This window comes from Podarcis cretensis, assembly GCF_951804945.1.
Source record: "Podarcis cretensis genome assembly, chromosome: 9".
Classification (NCBI taxonomy): Eukaryota; Metazoa; Chordata; class Lepidosauria; order Squamata; family Lacertidae; genus Podarcis; species Podarcis cretensis.
Window position 1 is genome coordinate 14,227,320 of NC_137178.1, and position 26,101 is coordinate 14,253,420.

At 45.5% G+C, this 26,101-nt stretch overlaps 1 protein-coding gene across 1 annotated transcript in view; it reads left to right on the plus strand.

Annotated features, from left to right (window-relative positions):
* Nucleotides 1-7,519: 7,519 nt before the first annotated feature.
* GPAT3 (glycerol-3-phosphate acyltransferase 3) overlaps nucleotides 7,520-26,101 on the plus strand; it is a 30,782-nt gene continuing 12,200 nt past the window's right edge. Inside the window, exons 1-6 of the mRNA XM_079990996.1 lie at nucleotides 7,520-7,786; nucleotides 14,452-14,509; nucleotides 17,969-18,239; nucleotides 22,044-22,118; nucleotides 23,032-23,121; nucleotides 25,015-25,108. Of these exons, the coding sequence (XP_079847122.1) occupies nucleotides 7,643-7,786; nucleotides 14,452-14,509; nucleotides 17,969-18,239; nucleotides 22,044-22,118; nucleotides 23,032-23,121; nucleotides 25,015-25,108 (732 nt within the window). The 5' untranslated portion in view covers nucleotides 7,520-7,642. The remainder of the gene's footprint in view (nucleotides 7,787-14,451; nucleotides 14,510-17,968; nucleotides 18,240-22,043; nucleotides 22,119-23,031; nucleotides 23,122-25,014; nucleotides 25,109-26,101) is intronic.

The following is a 26,101-nucleotide window of genomic DNA, read 5'->3' on the forward strand; positions in this document are numbered from 1 at the left end:
TCATTGGACAGGTGGTGGACTCTGAGGCACTGTAAGAAAACCTGTAGGTTTTTTTTAAAAACAGTCCAAGGTTCAGAAATAGCAGTTCTTTGGAGTCAGCATTTCCCTCTCACCTAATTTAACAACCAGTTATTATACGATGAGAATGCAGACAGTGCGTGGACAATGACCTTTAGCATCTTTTATGGCAGAGTTTGCCAACAGTTGTGTCATTAAAAGAAGATCACGATTAGGCACATTTTTTTTTATAGCTGAATGATAATTACAAACAAGGTTAGAACAGATTTTTAAAATTCCACACTGCCTTTACACCTTATACAAGTTTCCTGAAGCAGATTAGCATGCAAACCTCTGCATGTTACTTGGATGTAAATTCAACTGTGTTCAATGGACCTTACTCCCAAGTAGCGCGTGTTAGGTTTGCAACCTGAGCATAAAAATCCAATCGAAATAAGTAATGATTGTAATCACTGTGAGCTCAGCTTAAGAAAGACAGAGATGTTTTAAATGAACGAACATCAGCAGCAGATGACGCTAGCAATAATTTAAGATGTACAGTAAAAGTAACTGTAACCGGCTAGACCCCTATCCTCTCCAGAGCTTTTGTTGTTGTTGTTGTTGTTGTTTAGTCGTTTAGTCGTGTCCGACTCTTTGTGACCCCATGGACCAGAGCACAACAGGCACGCCTGTCTTCCACTGCCTCCCACAGTTTGGTCAAACTCATGCTGGTAGCTTCGAGAACACTGTCCAACCATCTCGTCCTCTGTCGTCTCCTTCTCCTTGTGCCCTCTATCTTTCCCAACATCAGGGTCTTTTCCAGGGAGTCTTCTCTTCTCATGAGGTGGCCAAAGTATTGGAGTCTTAGCTTCACGATCTGTCCTTCCAGTGAGCACTCAGGGCTGATTTCCTTCAGAATGGATACGTTTGATCTTCTTGCAGTCCATGGGACTCTCAAGAGTCTCCTCCAGCACCATAATTCAAAAGCATCCGTTCTTCGGCGATCAGCCTTCTTGATGGTCTCCAGAGCTAGGTATGCTTAAATTCATTGATTTTTTTAATGGGCTCAGGTGCAGCTAACTCCGTATAGGATCGGGCTGTGCATGTTAAAATACTACGCCTGATAGTTGATGCTAAGCAGGCTATAGCGCAGGAATGGAGAGCATGTGATTCCCCTGAAGTTGTCAGAAGTGCAACAGCAGAGATCATTCTGTGAGTGATTGAAGGGTTAAGTCAGTTAATCAAGGGGTGGGTGGGTGTTGTGTTGTTTAGCAACCAAGCAGAGTGGCATGTTCTTTGCTTGTTTTTTTGGTTTTTGTTTGTTTTAAGAAGAAGAGTTTGGATTTGATACCCCGCCTTTCACTCCCCTTCAGGAGTCTCAAAGCGGCTAACATTCTCCTTTCCCTCCCCCCCCCCCCACAACAAACACTCTGTGAGGTGAGTGGGGCTGAGAGGCTTCAGAGAAGTGTGACTGGCCCAAGGTCACCCAGCAGCTGCATGTGGAGGAGCGGAGACGCGAACCCGGTTCCCCAGATTACGAGACTACCGCTCTTAACCACTACACCACACTGGCTCTCTGGCATGTTCTTTGCTGAGTTAGTGTGTGCTCTGATTGGCTATGCAGTTCTGCAGTTGTCGTCCTTTGTATGTTTGGTTGTTTACAACCCAACATCATTGACACAAGCTGCCAAAACACTTCTCCTGGGTCCCATCTGCATTATACATTTAAAGTAGTACCATACCACTTTTAAGAATCTTGGCTTTCCCCCAAAGAATCCTGGGAACTGTAGTTTGCTAAGGGTGCCAAGAGGAGATCTCCATTCCCCTTGTGCAGCTCCAGTTCTTATTGTTGACATCCACCTGTCTTGAGACAATGGTGTGAACCTTTGGTGGTAAAGTCAAACTGCTGCATTAGCAGAACCAAGTGACCTCAGGGTGCAAGCCTGGGCAGTGGTTTAACAATACAGTTTTCTCCCCAAGAAACTCTAGCATGGGTGCAGCCAAGGGGGGGGGGCAGGGAGGGGCAGTTGCCTCCCCCCCAATCAATAAAAATAAATAAAAATACATAGCAAACTGAGGTTCTTCTCCCCAACGAAAGGCCTGCCCCCCCAACAAAAATGCTGGCTATGCCCATGCACTCTAGTAATTGTAGGTCAATGAGGGGAATAGGAATCTACTAACCAAACTCAGCATCCTTAAACTTCGGTTCCCAGGAATCTTTGGGGGAAGCTAGAACTGTTTAAAGTGTTACGATACTGCTTTAAATATACAATGCAGATGTGAATCTGGTTGTGGCGCATGCCTTAAGTGCAAGTTAGACCATAGCTGTCAACATATTCCTTTTTTTAAGGGTGTTGTGAACAAATTTTTTTTTCCTATCACAGGGAAATTCCCTTATTCCAAATAGGATTCCTTGCAAGAAGAGTGAAAAGTTGACAGCTATGAGTTAGACCCATCCAGTGCTTTTTTTCTCCTAAAAAAAATGTTTAGGGATTACTCTCATTTTCCTACTCATATCAAAACACTGGCCTCCAATGAGGCCAAACCTAGATACACAAAATGTTTAGGGGTATGTGTACCCCTGCGTCCCCCTAAAAAAAAAGCACTGGACCTATTTGTGATCTTTGTGGATCATAAAACTTCATATTGCGATGCGGAAATAAAACCTGCTTTCGTTTCCTGCTATTATTTTATGTCCCTCAAAATACCTTTCCCTTCCCTTCCCTTCCCTTCCCTTCCCTTCCCTTGATTGATAGAAAACTCTCCTGAGCAGTTCTGCCTTTGACAAACAGCGCAGCTGTTTAAATAAGTGAAACCTGAGCTATCGTAGATAAATATCTGCAAGGCAAGGTGGTTTCCCCTGACAAAGATGTGGGGGCCTTGAAATGTGCGGCTGCACACAAGCACAGCAAGGGACGCATAGGAATACTGATGGCTCACTGCAGATCAGAGCATGTTTCTGTGACCTTGAAAAGGGAGCTGGTATAAAGTTACATTTTCTCCTGTCTCCCCTCCCTGAGCAGTGTGAATGGCCACTCCATTTTCCAGGGGAGTCCGCCCATACTACAAATATTGGATACATACACATAGAAGAATAATTTATTATTTCTGTCACAGACCAGTTCCAGCCCACATATAATATCAAGGAAATCATAAAACACAATAGGGATACATTTGAATTTGCAATTAGGTATAACAGGGACACTACAGATATAGCAACAGTTTTAAAAATATATAAATTAAAACTTAGTCACTAACAAATAGTCTAAAATTATCATTTAAAGCCTTAATCATTATGATAGCACAGCTTGTTCCCTAAGTTTTATGGCAATCACACAGAATTTGGCTACCCTTAATGTGATCTCAGGATCCCTGTCCTCTACCAGGGATTGTAGACATTCATACATACACATACCATATATTTAAAGCACGAGACTTTCCCAAAGAAGAACTAAAGTTTACCCCTCACAGAGCTACCATTCCCTTAACAAACTACGGTTTCAGGATTATTTGGTGTGCATGCATTCTTCATATGGTTTATTAACTGCTTTACCTACCATGTTTGCAGAGAATTCTCGGCACTCAATATTCCACGACTACTGAGCACGCTTAAGCCACACCAGAATTTTATTTTATTTTTGAGCTGCATGGGGAGGGGGTGCGTGGGTTGTCTGCTTAGTTGCTGGGTTTTTTTGGGGGGGGGGGGTAGATTTGCAAATCTTTGAATTCCACTGAAAATGCTACTACCTCTCACATGTTTCTCAGTGGGGCAGTTCTTGTCGCAATCCTGTCGGCTGGGACTTACTACAGAAGGACTTACTCTAATGCAGTGGGTAAAATGATTGCAATCAAGGCTCGCCCCATATCCTGGGTATGTAACTTGCACTATCCACACCCTTGACACTAAAAATCACTTCTTTAGTCTGACTGATGCAATAGTTACCCGCGTTCATCTGTCACATACTTATGTAATGCGTTAACGTGAGATGTGAAACCCTGCCAATTGCTATCGTTTCTATTTAGATTGAACTTTGCAACAAGTAGGCACCTAGCCTACTTCCCCAAAGGGGATGGTTACCTTTTGAACTCTCTTACATATTTAGCGGAGAGGTAGCTGGCTGTTTTAGCTGCTTATTTTGATTTCCCAGCCTCCAAGCCTCTTGGTAGGAACAGGGTTTTCTAGAGGAATGAGGAAAGTCACATTAGCACAGCTGAGCCAAGCAGTTGCTGGACTGAAGCTTCAAAAACCCCTGTCTATTGGACATATCTGTGATATAATTTTCGGGTTCCGAAGAACGAAAGAGAAGCCTGCTGAATTAGGCCAGTGGCCCATCTAGTCCACCTCCCTGTTTTTGTAGCCGCGACCCAGATGCCCGTAGGAAACCTTCAAGCAGGACCCGGGCACAAGAGCACATTCCCCTCCTATGGTTTTCCAGCAAACCAGCGTTTGGAATCGTACAGTGTTGGGAGAGAGAGCATAGCCATCATGGCTAGTAAGCCATTGATATTATCCTCCATGAATTTGTCCAGTCCTCTTTTCAAGCCATCCACGTCAGTGATTACTACTGTCTGCTGTGGCACAGAGTTCCATAGTTTAACTATGTCAGGGGTCGGCAAGGTTTACCTCACCTGGGCCGGTTCACTCCAGTGGAGATGTTGATGATGATGATGATAATTTATTATTTATACCCCACCCATTTGGCTGGGTTTCCCCAGCCACTCTGGGCAGCTTCCAACAAAATATTAAAATACAGTGGTCTGTTAAACATTAAAAGCTTCCCTAAACAGGGCTGCCTTCAGATGTCTTCTAAAAGTTTGGTAGTTGTTGTTCTCTTTGACATCTGATGGGAGGGCGTTCCACAGGGCGGGTGCCACTACCGAGAAGGCCCTCTGCCTGGTTCCCTGTAACTTTGCTTCTCGCAGTGAGGGAACTGCCAGAAGGCTCTCGGCGCTGGACCTTTCGCTCGTCCTGAATCTTCTAACATTCAGCTTCATCGAATGTCTCCAGGTTCTAGCATTATGAGAGAGGGCCTGACCGTTTTCTCCCTCCCGCCGCACGTGCAAAATTTTGTACCCTTGGAAGGGGAAAGGCCACAGCTCAGCAAAGTGATGGATTATAACCCGCTGCTTGTCACTCCTTCAGTGCTCTAGGATGAACAAATCAAAAAGAATCCAGGATTACCTAACTAGGTTAGAGGTCAGGCAGTACAGAAAGGTATTTAAATGTTCTCATACCTGCAAGAGTACTTCACTGATCATTTTAAGTCAGCTGTCCTGTGTTGCCTAATCATGTTCTTTCAACCATTTCCTCAGATGACACCTGGAGTCAGAGAGTCAATATGCGCCTGAATACCAGGTGTAGGAGGGAAACCAACAGGAGATTGTGCTGCTGTGCTCATTAAGCATCTGGCAGGTGGCAATGGGAATAGGATGCTGGACCAGATGGGCCTTTGGTCTGATCCAGTAATGGTTATTTTTGTGTTTTTATGACAGAAGCAAATCTAAAATTACAGTGAGGTCAAGTTCCTGGGTGACAATACGTTTTCTTAAAAAATAGGATTAGACAAATTCATGGGTGATAAGGCCATCCATGGGGCATGTGGGTGGCGCTGTGGGTGAAACCACAGAGCCTAGGGCTTGCCGATCAGAAGGTCGGCGGTTCGAATCCCCGCCATGGGGTGAGCTCCCGTTGCTCGGTCCCTGCTCCTGCCAACCTAGCAGTTCGAAAGCACGTCAAAGTGCAAGTAGATAAATAGGTACCGCTCCGGCAGGAAGGTAAACGGTGTTTCCGTGCACTGCTCTGGTTCGCCAGAAGTGGCTTAGTCATGCTGGCCACATGACCTGGAAGCTGTACACCGGCTGCCTCGGCCAATAAAGTGAGATGAGCGCCGCAACCCCAGAGTGGGTCATGACTGGACCTAATAGTCAGGGGTCCCTTTACCTTTAAGGCCATCCATGGCTACAACTGTTGTAATTATTATCATTATTATTATTATTATTGAATTTATATACTGCCCTATACCTGGAGGTCTCAGGGTGGTTCACAGAATAAAATCAAAATATAAAAACCACAAAATACATAATCACGGCAAGTGAAGACCAGTTGTTGTGAATCCCAGGTGGGGGCTGGAGCGAGTGTCGAGCATCCCGGGGGGTGGCGTGGCGATGTCAACCCCCTCAAGGATGACACCCAGGGCAGACTGCACCCTCAGCACCCCCTTCCTCTGCCAGTGCTGGTGGGGAGACTTGCCACTGCACTTAGGCTTTGCTTGTTGGCATCCTATGGGTGTCTGGTTGGCCACTGTGAGAACAGGATACAGTGGTACCTCGGGTTACATACGCTTCAGGTTACATACGCTTCAGGTTACACACTCAGCTAACCAAGAAGGAGTGCTAAAATGCTGAGGGAAAAGAAGACGTAGAATTGCAGCGGAAAATTGTGTTTAATTTTAGGGAGGAATTGAAAAGGAGAATGAATTTACATTTAATTGGTTAAGAAGGGTTGCTGAATAATGGTTTAAAATTAAGGATGCAAAAAGGGAAAGGTATGGGGAAGTCCGGGAAAAGAGGGTTATGGAAATAAGGTTAAGAAAATATGATTTTTTGTGTTTGTTTTTATGTTGTTTTTGTTTATGTTAAAAAAATTGGAAATTAATAAAAAATTTATTTAAAAAAAAAAAAGAAATAGTGCTTCAGGTTAAGAACTTTGCTTCAGGATGAGAACAGAAATCGGGCTCCAGCAGCACCAGGAGGCCCCATTAGCTAAAGTGGTGCTTCAGGTTAAGAACAGTTTCAGGTTAAGAACAGACCTCCGGAATGAATCAAGTACTTAACTCGAGGTACCACTGTATCAGATTAGGGGGGATGCAGTCGACTTTTCTTCTGTTCTCCAGGACATGTTGCTGAATACACCTGCAGCTGGGGGGGGGGGGGAGGCTGACAGTAGTTCCGCCCACTGCCGCCGGTCTTACCCGCGGCCCCCATGGGTGCCAACTTGAATAATGGGGGGTGCGACAGGTACGCCAGACGGGGCGTACGCACACTAATTAAATAGCAATGACTATCAAATGGAGGGAGGGGGCTGGGGATGGCCGCCTCAACTATTCTATGGGAGTTGGCTCCTGTGCTGAGATCACAATGCGGCCGTGAGCGAACAATCGAAGGGGCGGGATCCCGCCGCGCGCCGGAGTTGCGCCTCGATGGCGCGCCCCCAGGAGCATTTGCAGGGAGACACCCACGCCGCTCATGAGATCGGGGAAGCTCGCCTCTTGGGGAGCTCGGCAGGAGCTCCGCTCTTCCTTGACCAACCCGGGTCCCAGCTCCGACGACGCCTTCCTGGACAGAGGCTCCCTCCTGCCCAAGCGCTCGCCTGGCGGCGACGGCGGCACCCTTACCAGCAGCAGCAGCAGCAGCAGCGCGCCTTGGGCGCAGAGGAGTTAAGTGGGTGGAGCTGCGCCGCGGCGGAGCCGCGCGGAGAAAGAGGCAGCCTCTCCGGCGCTGCTCTTTGCCCAGCCTTCCCCCGGCGAGCCCGCACGGACGGCTTCCCCCTGCCGAGGCGGGGCGCGGCGAGCCGGCGTCCGGCTCAGGCGCTGCTGCAGCGAGTAGGGCGTCTGGGGAAGCCAGCGCGGCGCCCGCAGCCCTCGGGATGGAGCAGCTCCTGGATCTCCTGCTACGCCTCTTCGGCTTCTGGTTCTCCGCGGTCTTCCTGCTCATCGTGCTGCCCTCCATCTTCGGCGTGTCCTTGGGGATCTCGGAGCTGTACCTCAAAGTCCTGGTGAAGACCTTGGAGGTGAGTCGCGGCTCCGCGCTGCCTGCGCAAAGGGCGACGCGTGCCGCCCCCTCGGGGCTGCCTCTCCAAAAAGAGCAAGCAGATCTTCCCTCCCTCCTTCCCGATTCCCCCCCCCCCAAGGTAACACTTCGCCGCCTCCTTTCTCCTTGCTGCGCTCCCCCCCCCTCCCCATTCCGACCCCCCCATTGCCATAAACAACAGCTGACCTTTCTTGCGTGATTCAGCGGTTTGCAACGCGGAGGAGGGCGTGGACGTCCTCGCACCCGCGATGCTTTTTATTTTTATTTTGCACTTCAATGAAATGGGCCTTTGGGAAGCCCGGAAAGGGTCTTGCACGCGAACAATGGCAGCTCTTTAGGGATCCCCCCCTCCCTAAAAATCCTAGATTCAGTTCTGCGGAGGAGCGAACGCGAGGCTGACCTCCAATTCGTCGCTGCGCCTGTCATTCAGTTCTACCAAAAAAATCCATTTTCGCGTTGCATCCCCGGCGTTAGCCAATCGGGGAACGCAGATACGCGCACACCCAAAGATAATAAAGGGCTATAGGCTCGAGAGATGTCTCCTCTGTGTTATTCCACCGATAGGTTAGTGCATTTAACCCGCCCCGCCCCCCATAAAATACGCTTTATGCTTATTGATTCTGCTTTGTTGTGAGATTATGTTGGCTTCACTCTAGAGATGTCTGCAGTGCCTCGGATAGTTTCTTCTTATGGGGGAAAAACGGCCTACTGGTCTTATTTAAAAGCCTGAAGGACATCCATTCTCCCCCATGCAGAGCGTCTGGGATGCATCCTTCCCATTTAGTGCCTCTACCTCATTTTTGTGTGATTTCTGGTTTCCTTGTTTTTCTAGAGGTTGGTTTTATCCTTATCCTCCTTCCCTGATGTTTTGGGCGACAGCTCCCATCAGTGCTAGCTGGGACTGATGGGAATTGTAGTCCAAAACATTGGGAGGGCACCAGGTTGGTTAAGGCTGGCTCTCATGATATATATATTAAATGCCTTGGACACATATATATATGCTGACACACAATGGCAGAGTCAAGCTAATAGAAGAAAAGATTGCTGGTGAGACTATTCATGGAGCAGGTAAACAAAAACATTGTCTCCTCTTCACAAAATGCATAATTGTTGCGATGGTATATTCAGTCGCTTGCCAGAGCCACCCAGCCTATTGTCAGCAGCTCCCAATGCCCGTTGACACTCAACCACCATGTGTAGAATGCAATTGCTCTCCAGAGACTGAAATCTGATCTTCAGGAGCACAACTAACTCAACGTCCTCTTCTTAAACCGTCCTGCTTGCCTTTCATCGTCGGAAGATGAGTTATGGGATCTTGGTTTATTTTGGACTTGCATCTGGCTATTAATGAATCTTGTTTGTTGGGCAACAAAACCAGGAACTTAAAGTGCTTAAAGCAAAAGGAGGACAATTTAAGGCTGGAGGTGGACATAAAGAGTTGCCCTTTGGACTCCTCTTACTGACTCGAGGTGGAATAGCAAAATACTGTCCTGCAATATTTTTCTTCCTCTGAAGCAGGTTTTAATTAACAGTGCTGGGAGAGAGAATGGACTTTATTGTCCTTCTGCCTGTATAAAGCTGCCATTCAGTTGCCTTAGACCCAGAATCGTGCTTACACTCTTGCGATGAAATCCTAATTCATCATGCAAAGGGGTTATGCCCATAGTCAGTTTTGTTCTTTGTAAATATGCAAAAGATGCTTCCAGACTGTCGCACCTTTTGGGTGCGATTCAGTCACATACTGGCCAATTCAGGTTGTGCAATTAAAGCTGATTTGGAGCTCTCTTGGCAACAAGACTGCTTCCCCAAAAGGCTGGTCATTTTGCAGTAAGGACAGTGGTGGAAAAGCGTGGGATGAAACTTGCTTGACACAACGTGATCTAATCTCCCCGCGAACAAATCGTGATGACTGCACGGTCATCTGGAAAGAGACCTTGGAGGCATAGCTGTAGTCTGCTGTGTGAAGTTAGTATTGCAATTTGTGGCATTTCATGAGCATAACAACTTCATTGCACTGGATCTTGCACTGAAGATAGAGGGTGCCTTTGTCTTGCATCAGCTGCAGCATACATAAATATGCCTTCAAGAGCGTCGTTCAGAGACCATAGGTAAAGGGAACCCTGACCATTAGGTCCAGTTGTGACCGACTCTGGGTTGCGCGCTCATCTCGCTCTATAGGCCGAGGGAGCTGGCGTTTGTCCACAGACAGCTTCTGGGTCATGTGGCCAGCATACTAAGCCACTTCTGGCGAACCAGAGCAGCACACGGAAACGCCGTTTACCTTCCCGCTGGAGCGGTCCCTATTTATCTACTTGCACATGACGTGCTTTCGAACTGCTAGGTTGGCAGGAGCAGGGACCGAGCAACGGAGCTCACCCTGTCACGGGGATTCGAACCGCCGACCTTCTGATCGGCAAGTCCTAGGCTCTGCGGTTTAACCCACAGCGCCACCCGCGTCGCTTCAGAGACCATACTGCTGTACTAAACTTCTTAACGTTGCTAAACATCATGCCATTGCTGGATCTGAAGGCCTTGTCATGGAACAGTCATAATTAAATGCATTCAACCACTGTCACAACCTGGAGTTTCCATACCCTGAAACCATTTATCGACTAGTGCTGGGACATTGCAATCCAGGCCTTGGACACATAAACATACATAACTGTTCTGTTGAGATCAGTGGGGCTTTCATTCAAGTCAGTGTGCTTAGGATGATTACGATGATGATTAATTTTGTATACTGCCCTTCACCACAAGGTCACAGGGCGGTTCACAACATAAAAATACAGGTGGCAAGAATTAGCCAGATGCTGTTCATCACGGGGTCAACTATGAATAGTAGAGCCTTAAAAACAATCGGCTGTCTCTGTTTACTTTCTTCACGGGGTTGCTATGAGGATAAAATTAGATAGCTCCATAATAAGCATCCCTGGGCTCCTTGGTGGAAGAAAAGTAGCAGATACTGGTTTGATTCCAGGACTCAACACAGCTAAAACAAGCTAGCTGGGAATGAGGGCGAGACGGGGCATGTCAGTGCAGAGAGGATCCTTGCTGGATGATGCCAAAGGTCCAACTAACCCAGACTTCTGCTCCCCAATAACCTCTGGAGAAGGACACAAGCAGGGTTTGTAGGACAGTAGAATAGGAGGCATGTGATTGATTAGTAGAGCTGCCTCCTGGTTCACCAAGAAGAGGTGAGGTTCGCAGGTTGAACCCCTAATATCTCCAGGTAAGAGGTCCCCTGCTGAAATCCTGGAGGAATGCTACCTACTAAGCTCAATGGAGATCGCTGAAGAATTGATGCTTTTGAATTATGGTGCTGGAGGAGACTCTTGAGAGTCCCATGGACAGCAAGAAGATCAAACCTCTCCATTCTTAAGGAAATCAGCCCTGGGTGCTCACTGGAAGGACAGATCCTGAAGCTGAGGCTCCAATACTTTGGCCACCTCGTGAGAAGAGAAGACTCCCTAGAAGAGACCCTGATGTTGGGAAAGATTAAGGGCACAAGGAGATGGGGACAACAGAGAACGAGATGGTTGGACAATGTTCTCGAAGCTACCAGCATGAGTTTGACCAAACTGTGGGAGGCAGTGGAAGACAGGAGTGCCTGGCGTGCTCTGGTCCATGGAGTCACGAAGAGTCGGACACGACTAAACGACTAAACAACAACAAAAGCTCAGTGGATGGTAGTCGAGCTCAGTAGAAGCCAGCTTCCTGTATTCCTGTGAACAGGTCCTGAGGGTGCTCTAGAAACCCAAGAGTCATAGCTGAGGCCTTAACTCCTTTGCTGTCATAGCTATGTGGGAGTAGGCAAGGATACAGGTTTGAAAAGGAATGGGAACTGAAAAATATGGGTCAAAACATCACTCCACACAATGGTGGGTAGCCATGATAGCTGTGTTGTACCTCCACCGTTGGAATACCAGCATTTGGGAACTGCAAGTGAAGAGAGTGTTATTGTGCTCAGGAACTGCTTGTGGGCTTCCCACATAAGGGTTTGGGTAGCTATTGTGCGGGACGCAGGTGGCATTGTGGGTTAAACCACAGAGCCTAGGATTTGCCGATCCGAAGGTTGGCGGTTCGAATCCCCATGACGGGGTGAGCTCCCATTGCTCGGTCCTTGCTCCTGCCAACCTAGCAGTTCGAAAGCATGTCAAAGTGCAAGTAGATGAATAGGGACCGCTCCGGCAGGAGGATAAACGGCGTTTCCGTGCGCTGCTCTGGTTTGCCAGAAGCGGCTTAGTCATGCTGGCCACATGACCCGGAAGCGGTACGCTGGCTCCCTCGGCCAATAAAGCGAGATGAGCGCCGCAACCCCAGAGTCGGCCACGACTGGACCTAATGGTCAGGGGTCCCTTTACCTTTAGCTATTGTGCAGTGTTCAAAATTTGCCAAGCACATTTTGCACCTGGCTTTCGACGGCTTGCGGCCAGGTGAAGATGCCTGGGTATCAGCATGGTGCCTGACATCTCCACCATCTGGGGATCATTGGATCTGGACAGTTTTCACACACTAATACCCCATCCTGTAGAATTCTATCAGTTCTATTTTATCTGCACAGTCGGAATGGATTTCTGAGTCCAAAAATGCTTTTTCTGTGCAGCCTGAGCAGGAGCAATCGCCATTAAGAAAAAGAGGTCAGAACAAGCCAATATGTATATGTAGACTGTCCCTGGATCAAGTAGTTTTTCTTCTTTTAATTTCTCAAAGCTCTTAACCTAGCTCAAGGTTGTCATCGGAACTAGCCTAGCCAGATGTTTAACTGATAATCACAGCCAGTCAGTCATTTGAAAAATAAGAATTTAGAGCTGTCTTGCCCCAAAATAGCAACATCAGTTTTAGTTGAGTTGTTGAAACCTATTTGAATGAAACTGGTTTCCACCATCTGTTCCTGTGTACTCTGTGGGGATTAAGTTATTATAGTTGTTAGGTGTTACCTTGTTGAAGTAGTCTGTTGTTTGAAAACTAGTAAGATTACATATTACTACTACACCTTAAAACCAGTAATTATATACCCACGCTGGAGGAATGGCAGGCGAAAGTGATTGACTTTATGGGACTGGCAGAAATGACCGGCAGAATCCGCGACCAAGAGAAAGAGACTGTGGAGGAAGATTGGAAGAAGTTTAAAATATATCTTAAGAACTACCATAAAATTGAGGAGTGCTAAAATGTTTAGGGAAAGGAAGACGTAGAATTACAGCGGTAAATTTTGTTTGATTTAGGGTGAAATTGAAAAGGAGAACAAATTTAAATTGGTTAAAAGGGTTGCTGAATAATTGTAAAAAAAAAAAAAAGGATGCAAAAAGGGGAAGGTATGGGGAAGTCCGAGAAAAGAGGCTTATGAAAATGAGGCTAAGAAAATATGATCTTATGTGTTTGTTTGTATGTTGTTCTTGTTGTGTCTTTTAAAAATGGAAAACTAATAAAAAATTTATACAATAAATAAATAAATAAAAAATAAAACCAGTAATTATATTATACAGTTAACAGGGATAAGTGATCACATGTTACAATCTGCATGCAGGTTTCAGATTAATTTCTACTGAGAAATGCAATCAAAAGATGTCCAGATATTTGCTTTAAAAACTGCCAGCGAGGAAGGAGATTCCAAGCAGAAGTGTTGGTTTCTCAAGAACATCTTTCTCCCTCCTGCTCTACTTCTTCCTCTCCCCAAAACATGAACATATGGGAGTTGTTGGCGTGTCTTTCAATATTTCATATCATTGTTGACATACATGAACGGGAGAACCCTTGAGTAGGTGCTGCTGGCTGTTCTTCAAGCTCTTTCCTCAAATCCGTTTATAGATCCATCTTCAGACCATTTGTCTTGGACTGGTAGCTCAGCCCTCATACCCGGATTGCAACCAGCCGTGTTGCAACGCCCTGTCCCTATAGGTGATGGGAGCAAATTCTCTTTTGTCCAGAGGGGTAGGTTCACATTTAAGTGGAAGAGGATGGAGACGAAACATTGGGAAGAACTGCTTGACAGTGGAAGAGATGGCTCTTCATTAGAAGGCTTGAAGCTGAGGCTAGATGACCACCCATTGCAGATGCAGTAGAAATTCCTGGATCAACAGGAGGTTGTTGCTAGCTGCCGCAACTTTGATTGGTTGTGTGGTGCTGTCACAGGCGTGTGGTCCAACTGATCTATGTGGGAAGCTGCGATGCCCTACTTGCAAAAGTTTATTTTGTGTTGGGCTGTGGTGACAAGCCTATAGATAGGAAAGGGCAGTAAGCATGAGCTGGGACCGAAATAATTGTTTCTTATGAACCTGGCTTGGCATATCTAACTGTGGCACAGTAGCAGTTAGAATATGATTGGAGGTGTGGTGCTGGTTTTTGTTTTTTGTTTTGGTATAGAAAACTTGAGAATGGGGAACTGAATGCTCAAGGAGCTACTAGAGCATTACCAGTACAGTATTCAAATAAGTATATCCCTTGTTTTCATCTCTTGAATGAAATACAACTCTTGAATGGGTAATAGTCACCATAAAAACACACATACCAATAAGGTGTTAGAAATGATAAAAGGGTAAAGCGAGCATCTCTTGCAACAACAATATTTAGATCAGGAAGATGACCTAAATCAGAATTACTACTGCACATTTGCCTTATCTGTCCCTTTTCTTCTTTACAAAACAGTGGGCCACGCTGCGTATTGAGAAACAGAGAGAGGCACAGAAGCTTCCTTCTTCAAATGGTAAGGGTTTTCTTAAAAATTAGAACTGTTGCACCATTATAACAAGAATGGCTGTTTGGAGGGGGGCGGGGAATGGTCCTGAAATCTGATGTAAAAATCTTACAATACTCGGTTGTCAGCTAAATGATGGAGATACTCATATGGGTCCATCAAGGATGTTAAACCAAGTTCTCTGCATGGGGGTCTTGATGTGATAGTCCTGGAACCCCGATTGCATGCCTGACCCACAATTGCCTGTGTTAGTCATTTGGGACGCATAAGTGTGGCTTTTAAGTAAAACAACTTTTGCAATGTTTTCCTTCCTGGACACTTAGAGGAGGTTCCTTCTTGCCCCAGGTAGCTGTTTACAAGCTTGTGCAGATCCATTTGGTTCACGTTGCCCAAAGACAGTGGAAATTTTGTTCACTAGTTGCCCTTCCTTTTTATAATTTTGGAAAGTGATGCCAAATTGCAAGCTGAGCCCATGCCCCCTTTAGTAAATAAGGCTTCTATGTCAGGTTTGTGAAACTACAGCTCACTTCATCCCTGACCATTTGGCATGCTGGCTGGGGCTCATGGGAGTTTGGAGACCATCAATATTTGGAAGGCTCACAGCTTAGCCACCTCTGATGCAGAAGCACCCACTGGGTTCCAGGTAGCTTTAATTAGGAGATTAATCAACCAAACAAACATTTTGTTGATTAAGTGGTGTGGTAGATGTTAAGGTTGGGCTCAAGCAAACATAATACCAAATTTTGGCACTACATAGACTAGCCTTGGGGGATGCGGGTGGCTCTGTGGGTTAAACCACAGAGCCTAGGACTTGCCGATCAGAAGGTCGGCGGTTCAAATCCCCGCGACGGGGTGAGCTCCCGTTGCTCGGTCCCAGCTCCTGCCAACCTAGAAGATTGAAAGCACATCAAAGTAGAGAAATAGGTACCGCTCCAGTGGGAAGGTAAACGGCGTTTCCGTGCACTGTTCTGGTTCGCCAGAAGCAGCTTAGTCATGCTGGCCACATGACCTGGAAGCTGTGCGCCAGCTCCCTCGGCCAATAAAGCGAGATGAGCGCCGCAACCCCAGAGTCGGCCACGACTGGACGAAATGGTCAGGGGTCCCTTTACCTTTTTAGACTAGTCTTGAAGAATTTGTGTGCTTCTTGCACAAAGCAATTCCCAGTCTTGGTCTGAGGCAAACCATAGTTTATTTTTTCCAAATGACCAAACTATTGTTTGTGCTTGTCTGCAAACCAAGACCACAGGTTTGTCAGTTTGGTACAGAACACTGTTTTGCACTAGGAGTGGAGAGATGCGGATTCGAATTCCCGCTTGGCTGTGAAGCTCGTGGTGTAGCTTTGCACCAGTCACCTTTTCTCGGCCTATCCTGTCTCACAGGGCTGTTGTGAGAATGAGAATTGGTGTGGCAGAGAAGAGCCATAGATATTCCCTAAGCTCCTTTGGCGGGAGGGTGGCATTTTTTAAAACAACAACATAGTAAGTTGATTAAATCTGTCCTTTATCCGATTTATTTTACTTGCTCTGCTATCTTTAGTTGCAACACATTTCCCCCCTACTTGATTCCTTTGCACTTAAGGAAAGGTGGTTGCTTAATACAACTTCCATTTAACCAAGATTTTGAAATTGTGGTTTCACTGCTCAGCGGTTGTCAATAGGCCATGGTTGACCGGGTGGAAAAGAATTACGCTCCTTTTACTTTTGTCGTCACTAGCTTGAGGTTTTGAAGACTTCTGTTGTTATTGCTTGATATCCCTACCCCACCCAGAAGAGGGTAAAAAGAGGGTGGATTCACTTCTCTGAATGTTTCTTTTACCCCTGTGCTGTCTCTGCTTCCTGCATCCCTGGCATCCCTTTGAGGCTTGCTCCAGTACTCTCTGTGAATGTGACCCCTGCTTTACTCAGTGTTGCACCTCCTTCTTCTATAGCGCATTGTTAGCTAAAACGCCGCCCCGGGCTTGCATAATTCATCACTGTCAGGCCGGCCTCGAGGAACAAGATCTGTGGGGAGTCTCTTCCCTTCACCAGCTGTTGACTTGGAGGATTGTATTATTCTCTCGAGACCACAGAAACAACTCTTTCATTTCCCCCACCGTGCATTGCATTGGGGACCTTGGGTTGTTCCAGAGTTGCCCTGTTATCTCTCCTCCGGTTTGGGTTCCAGCGCATTGGGCAATGGTGCGGCAGCCAGAAAGCCAGCCTTTCCTCCTGACTCAGGAAAGATAGTAAATATGTAGTTATCGGGAAAACAAAAGCTTCACTTGCTGAAGTGAATTTTCCCAATTGCCGCAGGTGGATGAACAGATGGGGAAGTGGGTGGGTTCTGCTTGAAGCAGCCATGATTTTACCCTGGGGGAAAACAGCTGACAGGTAATTGAGGGAAACACCTTGTTGTTGTTTAGTCGTGTCCGACTCTTCGTGACCCCATGGACCAGAGCACGCCAGGCACTCCTGTCTTCCACTGCCTCCCGCAGTTTGGTCAAACTCATGCTGGTAGCTTCGAGAACACTCTCCAACCATCTCGTCCTCTGTCGTCTCCTTCTGCTTGTGCCCTCCATCTTTCCCAACATCAGGGTCTTTTCCAGGGAGTCTTCTCTTCTCATGAGGTGGCCAAAATATTGGAGCCTCAGCTTCAGGATCTGTCCTTCCAGTGAGCACTCAGGGCTGATTTCCTTCAGAATGGATAGGTTTGATCTTTTTGCAGTCCATGGGACTCTCAAGAGTCTCCTCCAGCACCAGAATTCAAAGCATCAATTTTTCAGCGATCAGCCTTCTTTATGGTCCAGCTCTCACATCCATACATCACTACTGGGAAAACCATAGCTTTAACTATACGGACCTTTGTTGGCAAGGTATAATTATTATTTATTTATTAGGGCCACAGCAGAATATGCCCATTTTCAGGTCACTGCCTCTGATATTCTGTAGGGTGTGGCGTCATGAGTAGAATTTTCCCAGATTGTCCAAGTCATCTTACAAGTCTACACAGGGGCAGGTGGTCTTTTAGGTAGCCAAGCACACTGGAAGTGCGATCCCCACTCAACGGAACAAGCCATTAATGTCGGATCAAAGCATCACCTCCATCTCCACCTCCACACTCCTAATCAATTTATGCAATTGGTTATTTGAAAGCTGGCATAGCAGATGTGTTGTGGAAAGCTGATGATGGATGAAGTAATTCCAATTGGTTTCAGCCAAACCACATGTGGAGGAGCAAGGCTTTCTCACCCAGGGAGTCACCGGGCTAATGGGACTTAGAATGGCAAAATTATTTCCTGCTGATCTCCTAGATAAAATGTTGCCACCTGGTCCTTTTAATGGCAGGTATAAACTGAGCTTGTGGAAATGGTACCAGGTGTTGCCTGGAACTTGTGTTGCAGGTAACTGACCTGCCTACTGCCCGGCTTCATTTTCTCATTGATCTATAATGTGCTTTTTATTTGTTTATTCCCCACCCTTTACTCTGAAGTTATCATACAGAGGGACCAGACCACCATGGAGAAAGCCATTGCTGGCCTGCGCCATGGGGACTTTGAGCTCTCCGATGTGTTTTACTTCTGCAAAAAGGGGTATGAAGCGATTGTGGAAGACGAAGTCACCCAGAGGTTCACCTCGGAGGAGCTGGTCTCCTGGAACCTCCTTACCAGGACCAACGTCAACTTTCACTACATCAGTTTACGGCTGACCATCGTGTGGGTCATTGGCGTCTTCGTTCGCTACTGTCTCCTGCTGCCTCTTCGGTGAGCCTGTCTCTGTGTGTGGACGTAGGAAGCTGCCTTTAAACAGAGTCAGGGCGTGGGCCCATCCACGTTCACCATTGTCCACACCTTGAGTAGCCAGTTGGCAACCTCTCCAGACTATCTATCTATCTATCTATCTATCTATCTATCTATCATCTAAAATTTAAAAAAATCAGTGAAAAAATAATGTGAAAGAAAAGAAAGATGAATACAGGGGTGCCTCGCAAGACGAAATTAATCTGTTCCGTGAGGCTCTTCGTATAGCGGTTTTTTCGTCTTGCGAAGCAAGCCCATTGACAGCTTAGCGGATTAGCGCTATTAGCGGTTTAGCGGCTTTTAGTGATCAGCTGTTAAGCGGCTTATCAGTGGATCAGCTGATAAGCGGCTTAGCGGCTTAGGAAAAGGGGGGAAAAAGGGGAAAAAACCTGCAGGAACTCGCAAGACATTTTCGTCTTGCGAAGCAAACCCATAGGGAAATTCGTTTTGCGAAGCGCCTCCAAAACGGAAAACCCTTTCGTCTAGCGGGTTTTCCGTCTTGCGAGGCGTTCGTCTTGCGGGGCACCACTGTAATGTGAAAGCAGGGTGGATTTGATTTAAATCAAATCAATTTACAGTGGTACCTCTGGATGTGAACGGGATCTGTTCTGGAGCCCCATTCGCATCCTGAAGCGAACGCAACCCGCGTCTGCGTGGGTTGTGATTCGCTGTTTCTGCGCATGTGCATGATGTAATCTTGAGCGTCTGCGCATGCACGAGCGGCAAAACCCGGAAGTAACGCGTTCTGTTACTTCCGGGTCGCCGCAGATCGCAACCTGAAAACGCTCAACCCGAAGCTACTTCAACCTGAGGTATGACTGTAAATCATGATTTAAATCATGGTTTAAATCACTAGTTAGTAAGAGAAGCCAAGTTACAGGGAACCAGGCAGAGGGCCTTCTCAGTAGTGGCACCCACCCTGTGGAACGCCCTCCACCCAGATGTCAAAGAGAAAAACAACTATCTTACTTTTAAAAGACATCTGAAGGCAGCCCCGTTTAGGGAAGTTTTTAATGACTGATGTTTTATTGTATTTTTAATATTTTGTTGGAAGCTGCCCAGAGTGGCTGGGGAAACCCAGCCAGATGGGCGGGGTATAAATAATAAATTATTATTATTATTATTTAAATAATTTTTTTTTTACAGAAATACTCCTTCTTGCTGGGATAATCTTAATGTTTACAACAAGGTGAAGGTCTCATTTTTGGAATAATAAATTTTCAGAGTATTTTTTTCAGTTATATCAGAAATTACTGATTTGGTTATACTATAAGAAATACATAGACAGATAACTTATTAAACCTCACACTAATTTCATAATTAACTGCTTATATTTGGACAATTTTTCTGCTGTATTTTATTAGAAGGAGAGAAAAAAATTCATTTCCTTAATAACAATTTAAACAATTTATTTAACAAAAATTGATTCTGTGTATATAAATTTGCAAAGGAACAATGGGATTAAGGTTCTTCCTCAACTCTGTTATGTTTATTTTATAACATTTTTCCTGTGAAGGAAAGGCATGTTATCTCTGCAGACACAAATCCACACTTTTGAGAACTGCACAAACAAGCATCTGTGATAATATCGTCTCGTTAGAAAAACTGCCCCAAATAACCTTACAGAAACGTCTGGAAGAGCATGACATTGTGAATGGATCAATTTACCAAAAAAATTAAACATGGCATACAAAGCCTCATGCTACATAATTAAAAACAAACCCTTATTTCCCGATGAATAGCCTTTGGACTATAATGTAAATTAACTAGAAAACTAGAAAGATTTTTCCTCCAAAAGCATTTAATTTTAAAAAATCAGATTTAAATAAAAAAAAAACACCTATTTTTTTGATATATGTATTTTTAAAATCATTGATTTTTATCCACCCTGTGTGAAAGGAAGGAAAGAAAGAGAAAAAATCTCTTATTTATTCAGAAGGAACCAGTCGAGCTTTAGCAGTTTTAAATGAGCAAGGGCCTGGTGCACAAATGCTGTTCTCTGCTCAACTAGCTCCTGAGAACAAGCCGAAACTGCATGCCAGGCTGAAGGTTTATGCGCAAGCCAGCACTGGTTTCTTTTTAATAGAGTGGATTAACAAGCCTAGCTGCCACTTAAGGACGTGGCACGTCTATTTGGCAAAGGGCGGTAGCTCGGTGCCAGTGTACCTGTTTTTCACGCAGGCGGTTTCAGGTTAAACGCCTGGGCTGGAACCATGAAGAGCAGTGGCCAGTCAGTGTACCAATGGCCCAATGTGGTATAAGGCTATGTTGTCCCTTGGTTTTCTGGAGGATTCCTCCTGCTGGCCTCTGAAACCTGGCAAATGCTCTACTTTGCTATTCTTTGTCACTGGGGTTGAGCTGAGATGGACCCTTGGACTCTGCAGGAATGCTGCAAATAACATACAAGCTTGAGTTAAGTATTATTATTAATTACACTAGTGGCCAAAATTGTGGAAACCTTTTGAAAAAAGGGTATTTCTGAGGTTTGATGGCTCACAACACCACTTTTCTTTTGAGTAACACCATAAAATTATATATCAATGGAAAGATAATTTAATGAAGAATGTAATGTAACGAAGTTTGTTCAGTTATCTGTATTCTATCAAAAGTTATAGCCAAATAACCAGAAAAAAGAAGCATAAGTTGTTTAGGTTGATATTCAGTATGTAACCAATGAGCATGAGTGTTTAGAGAGTCAATCAGGTCTTGTGAGCCATCAAACCTAGAAATACTTTCCCCAAAAGGTTCCCACAATTTTGGCCACTAGTATGTATCCCAGCTTGCGTCCAAGAAGCTCAAAGTGACAACATGGTCCTTTCCCTCCTCATTTAATCCTCACAACAACCCTGTGAGGTAGGTAAAGCTAAGACACAGTGACTGGCCCAAGGTCACCCAGCGAGCTTCATGGCTGAGTGGCGTTTTGAACCCTGGTTGCCCAAGCCCTAGTCCGGCGCCCAGTGTTTCCCAAACTTGGGCCTTCAGCTTTTTTTTGGACTACAGTTTTCACCATCCCTGACCACTGGTCCTGCTAGCTAGGGATCATGGGAGTTGTAGTCCAACAACAGCTAGAGACTCGAGTTTGGGAAATAGTGCTCTAAAAGCACTAATCCATACCACAATATGTGACCCAAGTCCTCGCCTGAAGGCACACAATGCAGTACTTTGCTGCAGCCAAGGTGGTCAGTGCCTGGATGGGAGAAGGATGATGATGATGATGATGATGATGATGATGATGATAATGATAATAATACAGTGGTTCCTTGGGTTAAGTACTTACTTCGTTCCAGAGGTCCGTACTAAACCTGAAACTGTTCTTAACCTGAAGCACCACTTTAGCTAATGGGGCCTCCCGCTGCCGCTGCGCCGCCGGAGCACGATTTCTGTTCTCATCCTGAAGCAAAGTTCTTAACCTGAAGCACTATTTCTGGGTTATCTGAGTCTGTAACCTGAAGCGTATGTAACCCGAGGTACCACTGTAATAATAGTAATAATAATAATAATAATACTAATGAATTCTTTATTTATACCTTGCCCATCTGGCTGGGTTTCCCTGTGAACCCAAGTATGCTACATGGTTATGGAGATGGTTACATTTTAAAAACTCATCTGGAGACCAAAAGTATGCACTTTAAGGAAGCCTTTCTCTTCCGATCAAACTCGTTTGTCAGGATTTCCAATTGCAAATTATCTGAAGATGCTCCAAGTAGGCTCTGATGGTCTTGAATGGATAATGCATTTTGGATTTTCCCTTCTGTTTTCCCTCCCCAGGGTTACCTTGGCACACATTGGGATCCTTTCCATGATTTGCGGTGCCACGCTGGTAGGCCAGCTTCCAAATGGGGAGTAAGTGGATCTCCTTTGCATCAGTAACTTTGGGAAAAGAAGAGGTTACGAAACAGAAAACAAAACTCCACCTCCGCCTTGGGCCAACCTCTTGCGTCAACGCAAGCTGTTTCTTGGAATTATTGGAATGCCGATTGACAGCTGGGATTCACCTGCCAAAGCATAACGTTATATCGTGCGAAGCTTTATAATCTTGCAGGAGCAAGTTTCATTATTCGCTGTGTAAAACTAATGGCCCATCCGTTTTGCCAGAAAAGTTCTTATAAACATACGTGACTGTGTTTATAAGAGGGAAAGCAAAGGGCGAATTTTCATTTATGGAGACATTGAAATAACAAGCAGAGAGATGGGAACCAGCTGGTGACACAATCTTATAGACTTGGGGTGTAAAAGTACCGTATTTTTTGCACCATAACACTCACTTTTTTCCTCCTAAAAAGTAAGGGGAAATGTCTGTGCGTGTTATGGAGGGAATGCCTACGGGTGGCATGCCTACGGATTTTCCTCCTCTAAAAACTACGTGCGTGTTATGGTCCGGTGCGTGTTATAGAGCGAAAAATACGGTAATTGATAAGGGGAGAGCATGATCAAAAGCAGCTGAAAGGACAAGAAGAGTTGAGAATTAAGTGGGGGGCTGCTGGATTTTGTAGAGAAGAGGGTATCCATTATTTTTGGGAAGCTACTTTTCCCAAATCATCCATTTTCTGAATATGTATCTTTATAGACAGAGCTACTGAACTCTTTGTTCTTCAGCTTGTTTAGAATGCTGACTCCTCTTTTGCTATCAAGAAGTTGAAATTAGGTTGTGATGTGTAAATAACCAGTGCTGCAACTCTGAGATCCTGGGAAATGTGGACCTACGTAACTTAGATTTCTAAGGCTGCTGTTACACCCAGTTTTTCCTGTTTTGCAGAACCAAAGACTGGCTGAGTGATCTTGTCCACCTCACCTGCTCCCGGATCCTTGTCAGAGCGCTTTCTGGCAACATTTATTACCATAACAAGTGAGTGAAAGAAAACACGACCCCTTCCCAGGACTGAAGTTAGATAAGTTCTTTTCTGATGGTGCCGGGTAGATCAAGGTGTATTTTGTTGCTACTGCTGATGTGCACATCAGGCAGAATCAAGTGGTAGAATGAATTGTACCACTAGAGGTTACCAGTCTGGGATCACATCTTTTTAACATTCTGTTGCGTAAAAAAAACAAAACACCCCTGCAAGTAAACTGCTAGCACAAGGAATGGATGGCGCATGAACTCTTTTAAGCTGAAGTGCTGTTTGTTTAACTTAAAGCAAGTTCTTTTTGTGTGTGTGTTTGGGTCCCTCCAAACAGGTGTGTTGCTTTTGCAGGTACATTCTGTGCTATGTCTTTGGTACATCAGTAGTTCCCTAGTTGTTTTTGTTGTTTAGTCGTTTAGTCATCTCCGACTCTTCGTGACCCCATGGTGGTGGATTAATACTGGGCTGTCCACACATTCCTTCCACTTCTGCAATGCTTCTCCAACGTTACTGCATTATTGTACTTTTGCGCTGGAGCACAACACATCTGGGACAACCTGTCCCCCCCTCCCCCCAGTACATTTGTGGTCTAGACATTTACAGAATTTTGGTGGGAAGCAAAAGGGCAGCCAGCAATTGGAAACAAAGAAATTATGTCCATCCTAAAATCTTTGCAGGCTCAAACGGTATGCGAAGTGGGATTGCACATAACTGCCCCCAAAAGCATCATGAATACACAGTGAAAAGGATGCTTGGAAGGGCCTGTTGTGTTTTGTTGTGAGATGGATTCAGAAACTTCATCTTCCCCCAGCTGTCTCAAGTGGTACAGTCCACTCTGTCATCTCTGGGCTCTGCATGATGAAGAACAGGGCTTATCTGGGCTTATCTTTCCCTGCTCGGATGTCAACATCCTCTTCTGAGTATAGTCTGTGGGCCTTTGGAAAGGGCAGTGGGTAGTGACATGAAGCAGGGCCTTTTTGGTGGTGATGCCTTGACTTTGGAATGCTCCCAAGTGGGGAGACTTACCCAGTAGCTATTAATAACTTTATTCTCCACAAAGTTGTCTAAACCTCTTTAAAAGCCATCCAAGTTGGTGGCCATAGCTGCTTCCCGTAGGAGTGAATCCTATAGTTGTAACTATGTACTGTGTGAAAAAGTGCTTTCTTTTATCTGTCCTGAATATTCAGCTTCACTGGATGCCTGAGTATTATGAGAGAGGGACAAAAACCTTTCTCTATCTACTTCCTGCACAGCATACTTAATTTTATACAAGTCTTATCATGCCCCTCTTACTTGACTTTTCCTTGAGCTGAAAGGTCCCACAAATTGTCTGTGTAGTGCCTTTGTGTGGGTCTTCTGGGGGTTAAACACCATTAAAAAAATGCCAAGTCCAATTGCTTTCAGAATACTGTGGTACCTCGGGTTAAGTACTTAATTCGTTCCGGAGGTCCGTACTTAACCTGAAACTGTTCTTAACCTGAAGCACCACTTTAGCTAATGGAGCCTCCTGCTGCTGCCGCGCCACCAGAACATGATTTCTGTTCTCATCCTGAAGCAAAGTTCTTAACCTGAAGCACTATTTCTGGGTTAGCGGAGTCTGTAACCTGAAGCGTATGTAACCTGAAGCGTATGTAACCCGAGGTACCGCTGTATGCTTTTTAAAGTCTGTGCACTGCTTTAAATGCCTTGCTTGTGGCTGAGAATTGCAGCTTAGAAATGTTAAATGTTGACAAAAAATGCATTTTCTTTTGACTTTTAAATGGCAACCCTGCTTATTAAGCCTTTACAGCGAAAAATACTCATGTGTAACGTGCTGCCGGTTTATGGGCATCTCGCAACCGCTCGTCCCCTACTGCAAAGTTGTGAAAAACTTGTGGTGTCCTCCTGTTATTTTGCAGGGAGAACAAGCCTAAGAAAGGAGGAATTTGTGTTGCCAACCACACATCCCCAATAGACGTCATAATCTTGACCAATGATGGCTGTTACGCAATGGTACGTCTTAAGTCTCATGAGTTTTGCAATTGCAAGGACTGAGAGTTGTAAAGACCTCTGTACATGAAGCCAGCGTTGAACTGTAGCTACTTCCTAGTTGCTAATAATTGAAGTCATTGCTTCGTGTTGAGTTGAGAAAACTCTTGATGCAAAAAGGAAGAGGAACTGTGCAACTGATTTAGCTGTGCAGCTGCACAGAAGCACTTTTAATAGTTTCCACCTGTCAGTGCTATCAGTGTGGATAAGCCTTGACATTGCTTAAGAAAGCAGGTCTCTGTCCTGAGGAGCTTACAGTTAACACTGAGAAATGGAGAAAGAAGAGGCAAGGGTAAATGGGGAAAGAAAATGAGGAAGGTTTAGTGCTATATCAAGGTAGATATTCAAAGGCTGTGTCTTATCTGTGTGTAGGGTTGCCAGAAAAAATAGCTCCCCATGCAAAACAAATTGTTGACATGCCTGCCCAGTCAGTGGCGTAGCGTGGGGGGAGCAGTGGGGGCCGGCTGCACTGGGCCCAACATCTGGGGGTTAGGGTTAGGGGGCGCAAATCCATGGGTTAGGGGGCGCAAATCCATGGGTTAAGGGGCGCAAATTACTTGCCTTGCCCCGGGTGCTGACAACCCACGCTACGCCGCTGTGCCCAGTTCACTGCCACAAAGGCTTTGTTCAGTGGTGTCCGAACTTTTTTCAGAGAGGGCCAGATTTGATGAAGTGAAGGGCCATGAGGGCCGACCAACCAAAGTTGTTAACCTTTGAAGTTGTTGAGCTTTTTTTAGGATATTACCCCCAGGAAATAAACTGCCACAGGGGCCAGATTAAACCAACCAGTGGGCTGAATTGGGCCCATCTGCAAAGGCCCCATCTGCACCCTGCCATTAAAACAATGTTCAATTAAATGCCATTAAAATAATGTTTGGGTCCGGTGAGCAGGACCCAAACCAATGGATTCAGGTTACAAGAAAGTAGATCCCAACTAAGCATCAGAAAATACTTTGA